Source organism: Varanus komodoensis, unplaced genomic scaffold (genome assembly GCF_004798865.1).
Source record: "Varanus komodoensis strain SLA01 unplaced genomic scaffold, ASM479886v1 scaffold1, whole genome shotgun sequence".
NCBI classification, from domain to species: Eukaryota; Metazoa; Chordata; class Lepidosauria; order Squamata; family Varanidae; genus Varanus; species Varanus komodoensis.
The window spans coordinates 28,354,268-28,367,430 of record NW_025335268.1 but is presented as its reverse complement, the minus strand read 5'-3'; the positions used below and the strand labels follow the sequence as shown (position 1 = coordinate 28,367,430).

The 13,163-nt window shown below is 43.4% G+C and overlaps 1 protein-coding gene across 1 annotated transcript; it reads left to right on the top strand.

Annotated features, from left to right (window-relative positions):
- Positions 1-2,332: 2,332 nt before the first annotated feature.
- On the top strand, positions 2,333-13,050 carry FAM89A (family with sequence similarity 89 member A). The gene is made up of 2 exons (XM_044420826.1): positions 2,333-2,706; positions 12,226-13,050. Exons 1-2 carry the CDS (start codon positions 2,428-2,430, stop codon positions 12,382-12,384), a joined length of 438 nt encoding a protein of 145 aa, XP_044276761.1. The 5' UTR covers positions 2,333-2,427; the 3' UTR covers positions 12,385-13,050.
- Positions 13,051-13,163: the final 113 nt, after the last annotated feature.

The following is a 13,163-nucleotide window of genomic DNA, read 5'->3' as shown; positions in this document are numbered from 1 at the left end:
GTAAACTGTGGTTCAAACTCATGTGCTTTTAATGTTGCTAATTTACATTTGTGCATTATTTCTAACATTATTTTGTTTTTTATTTTAATAATATTTTTAGCCAGAGTTTTCGACAGAGAATGGAAATTTTACACAAGAAAAATAAGAACAGCAACCACAGGAAACTTGCTTCTAATGTCTTCAGACTAAATCAGCAATCATCAGAAAAAGGCCTTGTTTAATCCTCTCATGAAGATGGCAGCACTACGCAGAAACAAACCTTGGATGTGAGTACTGTATACACAGGAATTATTAGTGCAATGGTCCTGTGCTTGCTACACTCTTTTCCATTTCCTTTCTTGGCAATTGGAATACATATTGAATGATTCCAGTCTGTAGACTATTGTTTTGTTTTCCCTATTTGTTGGCATGTTCTTGTTAAGATTTGGACCAGTTCAGTCTCTGCAGCTTGAAATAGTTTTGTTGGTATCCTGTCTACTCCAGATGTTTTATTCCTTCCATGTGCTTTCAGAGCAGTTTTCACTTTACTTTCGAATATTGTAGGTTCTTCCTCATAGGATTACTCTTCCAAGGAGTTTGTCATCCTTTCATCTCTTCTGTATATTCTTTCCAGCTTCTCTTTTTATTTTCTATGTTCCTTTGTTAGTCTTTTAGCATTACTAATCTAGGTTTGAATTTCCCTTTGATTTGTTGGCTCTTCTGGAAGCAGTAGTTTATTTTTCCTTTTTGTTATTCTCTTCTATTTCTCTGCACTGGTCATTGTAATAGTTTTTTTTTGTCTGTCCATGATAGTCCCTAAAAGATTGCATTCAGAATTCTGATCCTATTTCTGTCACCTTTTGCTTTCACTTCTGACCTGCCCTTAGCAACTGTGTTTCTTCCGTTGGCTTCTAGGCTTTTTATTTTTGCTACAGGAATTATCTTTTTGCATTCTCATGTAATAATGTCTCTGGTTTCAGCTCACAGTTCTTTTGGCTTATGGTCAGTTAAACTGAATAATCCAAATCTGTTCTTTATGTGCACTTTAATTTCCTCAGAAATGTTAAGTTGTATTTTGGCACTATGTTTCTGTTAGTCGTCTTGCTCAGCTTTATCCTGCCTTTTGATATTAGTAGTTCATAGCCACTTCCACAATCTGTTCCAGGTCTTGTTTTGGCAATGAGAATACATCTTCTCCATCTGCTGCTTCCAATGACATAATCTATTTAATTTCAACACTGACCACCTGGTGGTGATCATAGATACAGTTGTTCAGTTGGTTGGTTGAATTAAACATCCTTATTAGGTCCTAAGAAAAAAATCAGCAAAACTGTGCATTCTTTTCAAATTTCCTAGAACATGGTGAAGGGTTCTGGAGTGCTGGAGAGTTTGCACACTGAAGGGGTGAGATTTGTTCTAATAATACATTATTTCAAATTCCTCTCCACCCCCGCTCCTCTTTTCCTTTAGACCTATCTATCTGAAAAAGAATTTCCTTTCACTCCTCCCTCACCCCTGTGGAACTCAAGATGCTATATTTTAACATCTTGAGTTCCTGTGTTATGTTTTAAATTGTTTTCATAGAATCAAAGAATAGTAGAGTTGGACAGGGCCAAGAAGGCCATTAGGTCCGACCCCCTGCTGTTTCAGGACTCCAAGTTACACCATCCCACTCAGATGGCTGTCCAGTTTCATCTTGAATGTCTCTAGTATGGGAGAGCCCACCACCTCTCTAGGCAGCTGGTTCCATTCTTGTATTGCTGTGACAGTAAGGAAGTTTTTCCTGATATCCAGCCTGAATCTGGATTATTGAATTGATTATTTCATGTCCTACATTCTGGCATCAGCAAGAAGAGATCTTGACCTCCCTCTTTGTGACAGCCTTTGAGGTACTTATAGAGGTATACCATGTCTCCACTCAGTCTTCTCTTCTCAAGGCTGAACATGCCCAGTTCTTCAGTCTCTTCTCATAGGGCAGTGTTTCCAAAGCCTGGATCATTTTTGTAGCCCTAACTATAAACTCCTACTCTGAAATATCATGTGACATTCTATTATATGTATTTGTGCTTTATTGTTTTATGAACGATTGTAAACTCCCAGAAACCTTCGGCTCTTGGGCACTACAGAGAATAAGTTAATAATTAGAATAATTATAGTGGCAACGGCGATAACGCTGCCCTTACGGGCCAGCGCCCAGCCTGCTCTCCCCGCGTAGTCCCGCCTCGCGGGCTGTCCCTGCTGAGGGCGGGCCAGGCGGCTGAGACGCGCGGGCAGCAAGCGCCGCTTGGGGGCGGGCGGCGGGCGAGGGAGGAGGAGGAGCCGCGGGAGGGGGCGGGCCGCCGCTGCTGCCGCGACGACGACAACGGCGGCGGCGGTGGCGGCGGCGCTTGTTTGCTTTCCCCGGATTAGCTCAGCTGCGCCGAGGCGAGCGGCTGGCCGTTGGGCAGCATGAACGCGGCCGGGCTGCCCGGGAGCGGCGGCGCGTCGGGCTTGCCTCCGCTGCCCAAGAGCCTGAGCGGCTTGTTGAACTCTTCCTCCAGCGGGGGCGGCCCGGGCGGCGGCGGGGGGCGCTGGCGGGACCTGGAGCGGCTGTACGCGCAGAAGTCCCGCATCCAGGACGAGCTGAGCCGGAGCGGCGGCGGCGGCGGAGGCGGCCGAGGAGGGTCCCCGCGGCTGCCCAAGCCTCCCAACCTGGACGCCGCCTTGGCCCTACTCCGAAAAGAGATGGTGAGTGCGCAGTCCGGGGGCCGCTCCCGCGCGGCGAGAAGGGGCGAGTCCCCTGGCCGGGAAATCTCTGCATGCGGGCGGATCTGTCTAATGGGGTGGCTGCTGCGTGCGCCCATTTTTTCTGAGTATACTTCGTACAACTGTTCTGTCAAGCTGCTTAATCTGAGGCAGAGCTGAATTCCAGGTCTGGTTGGCAAATCCAGAGCGGCGCTCGAGAAAGCGGGCTGTAATGCCTCTGAACATGTACAAAGTGCAGCTTTAGATTTCCCCCCCCCCCCGGAAAGAACCCAAGACAGCTTGCATAATCCTCCTCTTCTTCAGTTCGACCTCACAACAATCGTGAGGTAGGCTAGAATGACAAGCACTGAGTTTCATGGCTAAATGGGGACTATAATCCTGGGTTCCTGATTCCCAGGCCATTTCTCTAACCACTGCACTATACAGTCACCACACATACATTCACAATTTCCAGAACATAATTGGCAAAGAAGAAAGAGTCTTGTAGCATCTTAAAGACAAGCACATTTATTCCTGCATAAGTTTTCCTGCGCTACATTTGATGACGGGTTCATCTCCACAAAAGCTTATAATGGAATTAATTTGCGCATTTTAAGTGTGTCACAAGACACTTTATTGTTTCTACTGTAGACATTTCAAGGTAGCATCTGGTCAGACAGCTCTTCGGAATTTCTGTTTCATTCTGTGTATGTTAGGATGATGAACATATAGTTGAAGACCCTTCAGCATACCCAGATTTTTAAAATGTATTCATGGAATGAATGGCTCATAGCCTCAAGTAAGCATAATTAAAGGCTGCTTTGTTAGAGAAGTGCTTTATATCCAAGCCAGAAGGTAATTGCCCCTAATGCTGGGGGACTGGGAAAACTTGGCCACTTAACAGGGAACAAATTTCCTGGATATGAAATGTTTGGGCACTTTTGGACAGTGAAAGTCGACTCTTCACCCCAGATACAATGCTGCTGCTGTTCTTGTGTCACTGCTGCAAGATGAAGTCTCAGGTTCAACTCTCACTTTAGCCAGGAACTTGATAGGTGGCCATAGGCAAGCTGCTCTCAGCTTCAACCCCACATATGCATTATGGAGTTACTTCTACTGAACTGTGTTACAGGGCTATTTCTGAAATGACTGGCACAAAATATTAGGCAAAATGCTTGGTATTAAAATACAAGAAAATGCCATTTTACCACATCACCATACCCCTCAGAGCTCCTGTTTTCTGTTTAGCCAGAATAGCAATGAGAGGTTGCACCCTGACGGCTGAATTCTCCCCCAGGCAGGGCTAGATATTTAGCATTAAATAATCTAGCATTATTTAATGCTAAATTATTTGCTGTCTTTTAGGAGGTTAACTAATACACTTCTCTTCGACTAAGCCTTTTGCCTATTGTGGATTCATTCCTAGCAGTTTTAATGCTCTGCTTTATAAAATGTAAGTTTTTGAATTGTAAACTGCTATAAACCTTTCTTAGGACTGAAAGATGGTGTGTGGGTGGGTGTGTGTGTAAATAGAAACAGAAAGAGAAAACTGGAAGTGATTTTGCTTAAACAAAATCAGTCATTATGCTCCAGATGTAAAGAGCTCAAGTGGGGTCAAGTGAGAATTTTTATGTCTTTACTTTGAGCAGCTGATGGAAAAGCCACATCACAAACTTTTTAACAAACTACTACTATCAGTTTTGAAAATACATTTTTTGGAAGGTGAGGGTTGCTGCTATTCTAGAAACACAAGTCAGAACCTCGTTGGCTTTGTAGAACTTGCTGTGCTGTTCTCTGGAACTGGGCCTGTGGTAGTTTCCTAAGTTGTTGTTATGGGATTTAAAACCAATCTTGATATTGTGACTACAACATTCCTTATGAAAGAAAAAGAGAAAATGAAATGCCGATGAAAGGAGCTCAGTAAAATGGAAAATCTTAGGTTCCTTACAATAACTTCTGAAATATGTTTTGAAAGGGTGTTCATCTATTAGGCTCTTCCCAGTTAAATGCCTTTTGTCATTTTCTGTCCTCCCTTTATTTCCTTCTTAAAAAGAAGCAGTTTTGCTCTTGAAATAAGGGGATGTGTGTTTTCCTTGATTTCTCAGTTGCTCAAAAAAAATAGTCTAGCTCACTGCCTCCACCATGCATCTTGCCAGGTTTGGACAGCCAGCGTAGCCACACACTGTGTGCATAATTAAGGAAATTACCTGACATATGACTGGCATGGGGGGTGGCTTTTCTCCCTTGTTCCTTTAAAACAAGCTAATACATTTTCTGTCAAACAAAAGCCCTTTAAAATTCTGTTGTCTTAAAGATTGTAACCTGTGTCTTTAGCAGGAGAAGAGCTTCAAGGTAAATGCTCTCTTTTGTCCATAATGCAACAAGATCTAATAATTAGGTATGTAAAACCCTTTTGGCTTGGATCTGTAAAATGAAATTCCTAAAAGCGTGCATGGTGTATAATTGCCTGGCACACCCCTGATTGAATACTCTGGAGCTGCCTTTTTCTCATTCTTTGTGGAGGAAGGAAGTTGTGATGACTGAGTTTCCTTAGAATGAGTTTGTCTGCTTATGAATAGACATGGCATGTGATCACTCTCCGTGTGGGTTCATACATCAGACTATGCCACTCCTACGAACAAGATGCACAGTGTGGATTGTTCATAGAGCAACACACAAGATGCCAGACCCGTCAGGTTTGCTGAGGGTTTTTCACACCCCCCTCAGTCCTCCAGCTGGCTTTGGAACATATCCCAGGGGAATTTCCATCCACTTTCCCCCTATTTTTGGTGCTTCTGAATTGCACTACCAGGTCCCTTCTTTCTCTTACTATTATTTCTCCCCTCATCAGTTTTAACTGTAGGCAAACTATTCTATATGTAGCATTGCCTTGGCAATAATCATGCATGTTGCCTATTCCCACTTGCTGCTCCCATTGACAGCTGGAACAGACAGATGAATTTACATAGCAAAGATCCACACGTAGTTGTTCAGTCGCAAAGTCATGTCTGACTCCCCACGACTCCACGGACAACATTCCTCCAGACTCGCCTGGCCTCCACCATCCCGCAGAGTCCACCCAACCCCATACCCACCTCCCTAGTGACCCCATCCAGCCACTTCAACCTCTGCCATCCCCTCATCCTTTTGCCTTCATCAGGGTCTTTTCCAATGAGTCCTTCCTTTTCATTAGGTGGCCAAAGTATTTGAGCTTCAGCTTCAGTATTTGTCCTTCTAAAGAGCAGTCAGGGTTGATTGAATGATTCTATGTGGAAAGATCCACGTAGAATCATAGAACAGTAGAACTGGAAGGGACCAGAGGGTCCAACCAACTGCTAATGCAGGACACTAATTTAAACCATCCCTCTCAGATGGCTGTCCAGTTGCATCTTGAACACCTCTAGTGTAGGAGAGCTCACAACTTTCCCAGGTAATTGTTTCCATTCTCATACTGCTCTAACAGTCAGGAAATGTTCCCTGATATCTAGCCAGGATCTGGCTTCTGGTAACTAGAGCCCATTATTTCAAGTCCTGTACTCTAGGATGATCAAGAAGCGATCCTGTCCTCCTTCTTTGTGACTTTCTTTCTAGTACTTGTAGAGCGCTATCATAGCTCTGCTCAGCCTTCCCTTCTCAAGGCTAAACAAGTCCAGTCCTTTTAATCTCTCCTCATGGGACTGTTTCCAGTCCCCAACTCATCCTTGCTGCCCTTATCTGTGCCCTTTCCAGGTTTTCTCCATCTTTCTTTCTTTCTTTCTTTCTTTATTTATTTATTTATTAAAACATTTTTATGCCGCCCCATTCGCCGAACCCTCGGGGCTTTCTTAAACTTGTGGTGTCCAGAACTGGCACATACTTGACAGCTGAAACAGCACACTTGTGAAATAAATAAATAAATACATACATACATTTTATTTATTTATTTATTTGGAATACTTGTATGCCACCCTATTTGCATAAGCCTCGGGGCAGCTTCCAACACATAAATATGTATCTATACAAATGCATAAAATACTGGAGACTTCCTGGCATAAAAATTTAAAATCAATAAATAAAATCAACAAATAAAATGTTTAAATAAAAAGGTCTTGGCCTGGCGCCGAAAAACAAATAACGACGGTGCCAGGAAGACCTATAATGCCAGTTGACATTTTTGAGGCATTGAAAATGTTTTTAAAAATCCAAGGAAGGAGCGAGGGTCCTACCAGATTGCCTTGTTGGCATTTGTGGAAGAGCAGTCACTAGTGAGATCACAAAAAGCCCGTGGCATGGAGGGTTGCTGCTCTTGCCAAGCAACTCTGCAGCCAGGCCTGGTAACCCATGATAAATTTTCTTTCCAGATTCAGACAGCACAAGAATCGGTTGGTATCCAAACAATTCCTAAAACAAGCCACAAATTGTCAGGAGTGGCTTATTTGTGGAAAACAGGCTTAGGAAACCAGTCCAGGTTCACATGACATGACAATCTATCATGGCCAGTTGACCACAGTGGGTGGTTGCATCGCACAAATCAAGTCTAAATCTTGTACTTAAAGATGTGATTAACTGGTAGTTTCTCTTTGCAGTATTTGTGGGATGGTGCTTCCAACCTATATGTGGTTTTAGGTTATGTAACATACAATGTTGGACTTCTCTACAAAAGGCATTTATTGTGTGCTCATGGTAGTTCACGGGCTTTGCACAATGTCTTCTTCCTCAAGAGTCTCTCCCATGCTTTCCAAGCATTTAACTCTTGTTGTTGTTGTTGTTGTTGTTTTAAGAACAAAGATAACAAGCTTTTTAGCTACTAAAACCCACTAAAACTAGCAGTTTAGTTCTGCAATTGTGGTATATCACAGCACTGCCTTATGGTTGCATAATAGAACATAGAAGAAGGCAGAGGCATCAAAATCCCAGGGGAGGAAAACTGTAAAGGGCATGCTTTTACTCCCACAATGCATATGGAAGAAGCCTAGGTAAAGCAAGATGCAGAAAAATCTATCGTGTACTGGGGATCATATGTACTCCCGGCAGCAAAGTAGATAACAAAGCCATGTCTGCCTTGCATACATGACAAGACTGCCAACATCCTGCTGTTGGCGCCCCCAGAGACAGTGATGGTGAAACATCTCCACTATGGGCTCTGCCTCACTGCACAGATGGCTGGCAGATACACCCCACACTCACACAAATCTCACACACATCTCTCCAGGGATCCTGGCAGGTGCAGAGAGGTGGGGGTCCATTGCCCTTGTACATCACACAGTCTGCAGGCAGCCAAATGATTGAAAGGAAAATGTGCAGATCCGGAAGGATGGGTGATCAGGAAGCATGTCATCCAGCCTCAGTTGCATGGAGAGCCCATGGCCTCTGCTAGACAAGACCTCAAGTCCTGCTGGAGAAACAGTGCCTTTGAGAGAAAGGAATCATTTTGTATGGGAAATCCCAGGGGTGGGGGATTCACCAAGACATTGGAGCCTTAACAATGGCTTGTTTATGGGAAACAATTCTCTGACTTGCTCAATAGCTCAGAAGAATACTGTAATGAAATAGAGGAAATTGTGTGTGTGTGTAGGGGGAATTGAGTCCCTTTGTGGGGAAATACAGAATTAAAGCCACACTAATCTTTGGGATACTTGCAAAATTTGTGTCACCAGCAAATTCTGGCCATCCAAATGATGTTGAATTACATCTCTCATCATTTCTGACCATGCTGACTGGGACTGATGGGAGTTTGAGTCTGACATCATCTGGAGGGGCAGAGATTCACCATTCCTGGTATAATGAATACTGGTCAGCAGCTGCCATAGTTTTCCTGTGGTAATTGTTAGCCACTTTGAGTGTTGCAATCTGAAACAGGAAAATGGGATATCAGCTATTAAAATGATTCATGCTTGGCTGCATGTCCTTTGGTTAATCGTACCAAGGAACCACTAAAGATCAGTTCAATGGTTTTTCTCTAGTACCTAAAGTTCATATGAATAGGAACCAGAGAAGTGGCTATAGGAACTGAGTTCTGTAGATGAGGTCCTTCTACCTGATAGCTACCCACCTTGCTTCCAAAACTGTGATATGGATATTATTTCTGATATCCATGTTAGAAAAGTCACCTGTTGGAGCAACTAATGTTGTCCCTGGAGCATTCCTGCCCATTTCCCTGTGCTGTTTCATCTGCTTCTGATCCTGCAAGGAAGCATGATCATGGCTGCCTAGAAATAACAGTGTTCAAACAGAATTCCTCACGTTCACTAACAGAGGAGAGTGTATGTTCCCTGAGGTCTTCATTAGTATATGTTAAGAGCTTACCTATGGAGGAGGGGGTCCATACTTTACCAAACTCTCCATTCTATGAAGCATGCACTTACCTAATGCCCCTTCTGGGGTGATGGGGCGCTTTTAATAGCTCTTGAAGGGATGCACTGTTTAGAATTATGGTGAGAAGGGGAAGAGACATGAAAAACATCTGCACTGATCCTACCTTGAGACATAGAACGCCCTCCCCACCACCCACCCCCGCTGCACTTGCCTGTGTGAATTGGCTTGTCTTTGGTTTCCTGGAGTAAAGAAGTGGCATTCAGATTACTGTTAGGTGCTTAGTTCTGGCACCCTCTGGATTTGCCCATCAAAACCAAATACTTTCTGTTAATTGACAATATTAACTTCCAGGGGCGCTTGCCTTGTTACTGTACTATTTATGTGGCAGAGCATCTAGGTATGCATAAGGGAAGGTACGGAGATAGGAATCACTGTGTTAGAGGGGAACAACAACACATGCAAGTACGTATTTGAGTGGATGCCAAGTAAAGGATTAGAACAAGAGGTGGGTGTAGGGCAAGCAAGACAAATATATAGGTAGGTGCTAGGCAAACAAATGTGACAGTAAGATGAGCAAATCTCAAGAGCATATACAACTACATTTTATCTGAAGGACACAAGTAAGATTTATGAAAGAAAGTGTGATGCCATCTAATTAGTTTCTTACCACTGAGATAAAATTTCATCATTAAGCAAACAGGCTCCAGACCCCATATCTTGTCTACCTTTATCATCATTAGATTCACCACAAAATCTTTCTGTTTGTGTGGCAGGGGGAGTGTACTTAGGGTGTGATTCTATTAAAGTTTAGACAGAAAAAGAATCCTACAATTTCCAGCATAGCTGGATGGGGAACGCTGGACCTATAGGACTTTTTCTGTCTGAATATGCATAGGACTATACCTTTAGTGTCTGACAACAGTGCATCACCGTTTGCAAGGCAGAATAAAATAATGTGCTGTGACATTGGATACAGCAATATATAGGGGATTAATAGTTTGATGAGATTTCAGCAGTTTGCAGAGAGGAAGCATGGTAAAAATGTGACTTCCTGAGAGTACTGTATGAGGTGGGGAAGGATGGTGTGTTTGGTCATTTTCATATTCCACTTCATTCCAGTTTTACCTTCATATGGTGTTGGGACAAACCCTTTCAGAAAGCATTCCTCTAGCATCTGTGGAGCACAGTCTGGTCCTACAAAGAGGAAGTCCACGAATGCTCATCGAATCCTGGTTGTGCAACCAGCAACCTTCTCCATCAGGTGCAGATGCCCAAAGAGCATATGTAAGATGCAGAAGAGGGCATTGCAAACAGGCAAACCAGACACCATTCCCAGCCACACCAGGCATGGAAAAAGGGTGCTGTGAAAGCAGACCAGGTGCTTCCTTTGCAAGAAGAAAAAATAGCCAGAGATAAATGTACTGAAACAATAAGAACAGAATGTTTGGAGAACACCAGTTACCTAACTCTTCCTTAGACAAGACTGTTCATGTGAAAGTTGTTGTATATAGCTAAACAATTGTTTCTTCAGAAGACCCAATCAATTGGTTCATGCATCACAATAACCTTCCCTGCCAATAAGCCACAGTGGATTTGATGTTCTGCAAACAGATAATCAGGCTGACTGTAGATGGCTTGCCCCCTCCCCTCCTTCCCCCTCAATTCTCCAGGTAGTATCCCAGGAGAACTGTGGTAGGACCCCGTTGCCCTCTCCCCCCCCCCCCCTGTGCTGCAATCCAGAACCCTTTTCCCCCCCCCCCCCCGCCGTTTTTTTCTTTCTTTTTTCCTTTTTGGGATTTTAACCTTTATTTTCATGTTGATCATGAAAGCTTTTTGCAATCCTGATTTCCTGACAACCACTGACAGCCCCTTCAAAGCACCTGAGAAGCACTTTGGAAGAGCGTGTGCATATGTATGCACACACAACAATTGTGCAATGATCTATGCTCATTTTTAACCATCTGCACAACTGCAAACTTTTGTGCAGTTGTAGAGTTTTAAGGCCATGTCTGGGGAAATGTCTAGAGGGCTGTTTGCTGTTCTGGTGTGGCAGGTACCAACCCTGGACATTATCCAGAAGTGCCAAATTCTTTCCTCCTTTTAGTTTTCCTTATCAGCTGTCAAAAGATGAACTTTCAAGGGAAACAAAAGGCACCAGTTCATGAAAAAATGGTGCATTTTATATCCCCTTTGTGTCAAGAGCCTCTATTTTCTCCCCAGGTATTCCACATCTTGGTACAGCACTTTTTCCTGGGACTCTCGGATGTAACTCCTTTAAAAGGAGTTTTGACAGGGCATTTTAATACTGCATACTTCTTGCCTCCTTGGCTCCTCCTCTGTTTAATTCTCTTCAAAAGCAGGAGGGGTAACAACTTCCTGATTTTTTACTTCCCGTGGGCCACCCCCCCCCCCCCCGGAGTGTGTGTGTATGTAAGAAAGGTAACTGTGGCCAGGCATAGCAGCACACTTTCCTTTAAAGTACCTATGAGGACAGACATTGTGATAGCTGGCTGACTTCCAGAGACATTGCAAGAAGCAAGTATATCAGTCTGAATGCTCTTTAGAGGGCAAGCGAAACACAATGGAGCATGCCAGTTTGCTAGAATAGGTTGTGCTGATGTTTTATAATGGGGTGTGGTGGAATGTAAATTGCAGCCTGGGTGGGTTTCTTTGCACAGCTGCTTCTCTCCAAGTGGAATTCTGTGATCGGAGGCTGCACCGGGAGAAAAATGGCTAGGGGGTAAAAGAAAACAAAGAGACCTGGGAAGGAAGGCTCAGTGCCCCCTCTCCTGCTAACCCACGCTGTATGTTAAATTGTGCCAGCGTGCCTACTTCATTGTTATATCTGCAGTGATCTCATTCTGACACAGGTATGTTTTGATCACACCTAGTTTTCCATTATGGTAGCATATCCACCTAAGATTATATGGATCTTCTGCTATTAAAGAGGGCTTGGTAGCGTGACTTAAGCATCAGGAATGCTTTGCCACACTGTATCCTGGGTGCTGCGTTATTTTCCCCACAGTTGCTTGTTCATGTGTTCTTTTCAGCAGGGTGGAATCTCCCAAGTGATTTAATGATCCTACTATATTATATACTTGTAAGGTATAATACTGATCTTTTGCATTAAGTCACTGTGGGTAGACAGAATGTGCAAGGGCCAGCATTTTAGACGTGAAATCAAGGCATAAATGCTAATGTGTATGCATGTGTTTTCTTTCCTACAAGGTTGGCCTCCGGCAGCTAGATATGTCGTTATTGTGTCAACTGTATTCCCTTTATGAGTCAATCCAAGAATATAAAGGTGCCTGCCAAGCTGTATCAAGTGCAGACTGTGCGTATGCATTGGAAAATGGCTTTTTTGATGAAGAGGAAGAATATTTCTAAGAACACGGAGCCGTTCCCGAGAGTCTTGCCTGGATGTGTTTTGCAGCTGTGAGATCACCAGTGTCTAATTGGAACTCTAAGTGCTTTTCTGCCTTGTACTGAAGAAAAAGAGGCTCTGCTACTTTGCAGCCCATTTATTTCTGGCATACTGTCAACCCAAGTTACTCACTGTGTGAATGTTGCTTTATGAAAGCAGTGTGTGACTTTGAGACATCCTCAAGCATGTTTGACAGGCCATGTCAGTATAATTTGTGCACTGGGTGTGTCCAGCTTGTACCTGCTGGCAACTTACTTTCTATAAGCTTGGGCTCACACGAGAAAGCAAGGACATCCGAAGCATTCTGACATGTAAAGCAGTAGCTGTAACTACACAAAATTCATGTGTTTGTAAGCATTATGATCACCTCTGAACTAGTATTTGGGCCTTTAAAAAAAGACTTGTTAAAAACAGATCTCTGGGACCAATACTTGTCCCCTCGCATAGTGGGTGGACTTGACAATGTCAAATATTCTAAAAGCCTGTATCACTTTTTTCCCAGTCCCAAATTAATGCATCAGTCGGCTTAGCCTTTCCCTCAAGTGAATGAATTTGTCTTCCCTTTTGCTACCATGTGTCAGTATGAGTTTTAGCTATTTAAAGCAATATAATTGAAGTTTGTTTCGTAACACTTTGTATATTTTTACTCAGATACAGAAAGAGCAAATCCGTTTGCCTCACAGTGTGGCTTTGCACTTTCACAAGCTTACACAAGTATACTTTAGGTGCTTATCATTCAATG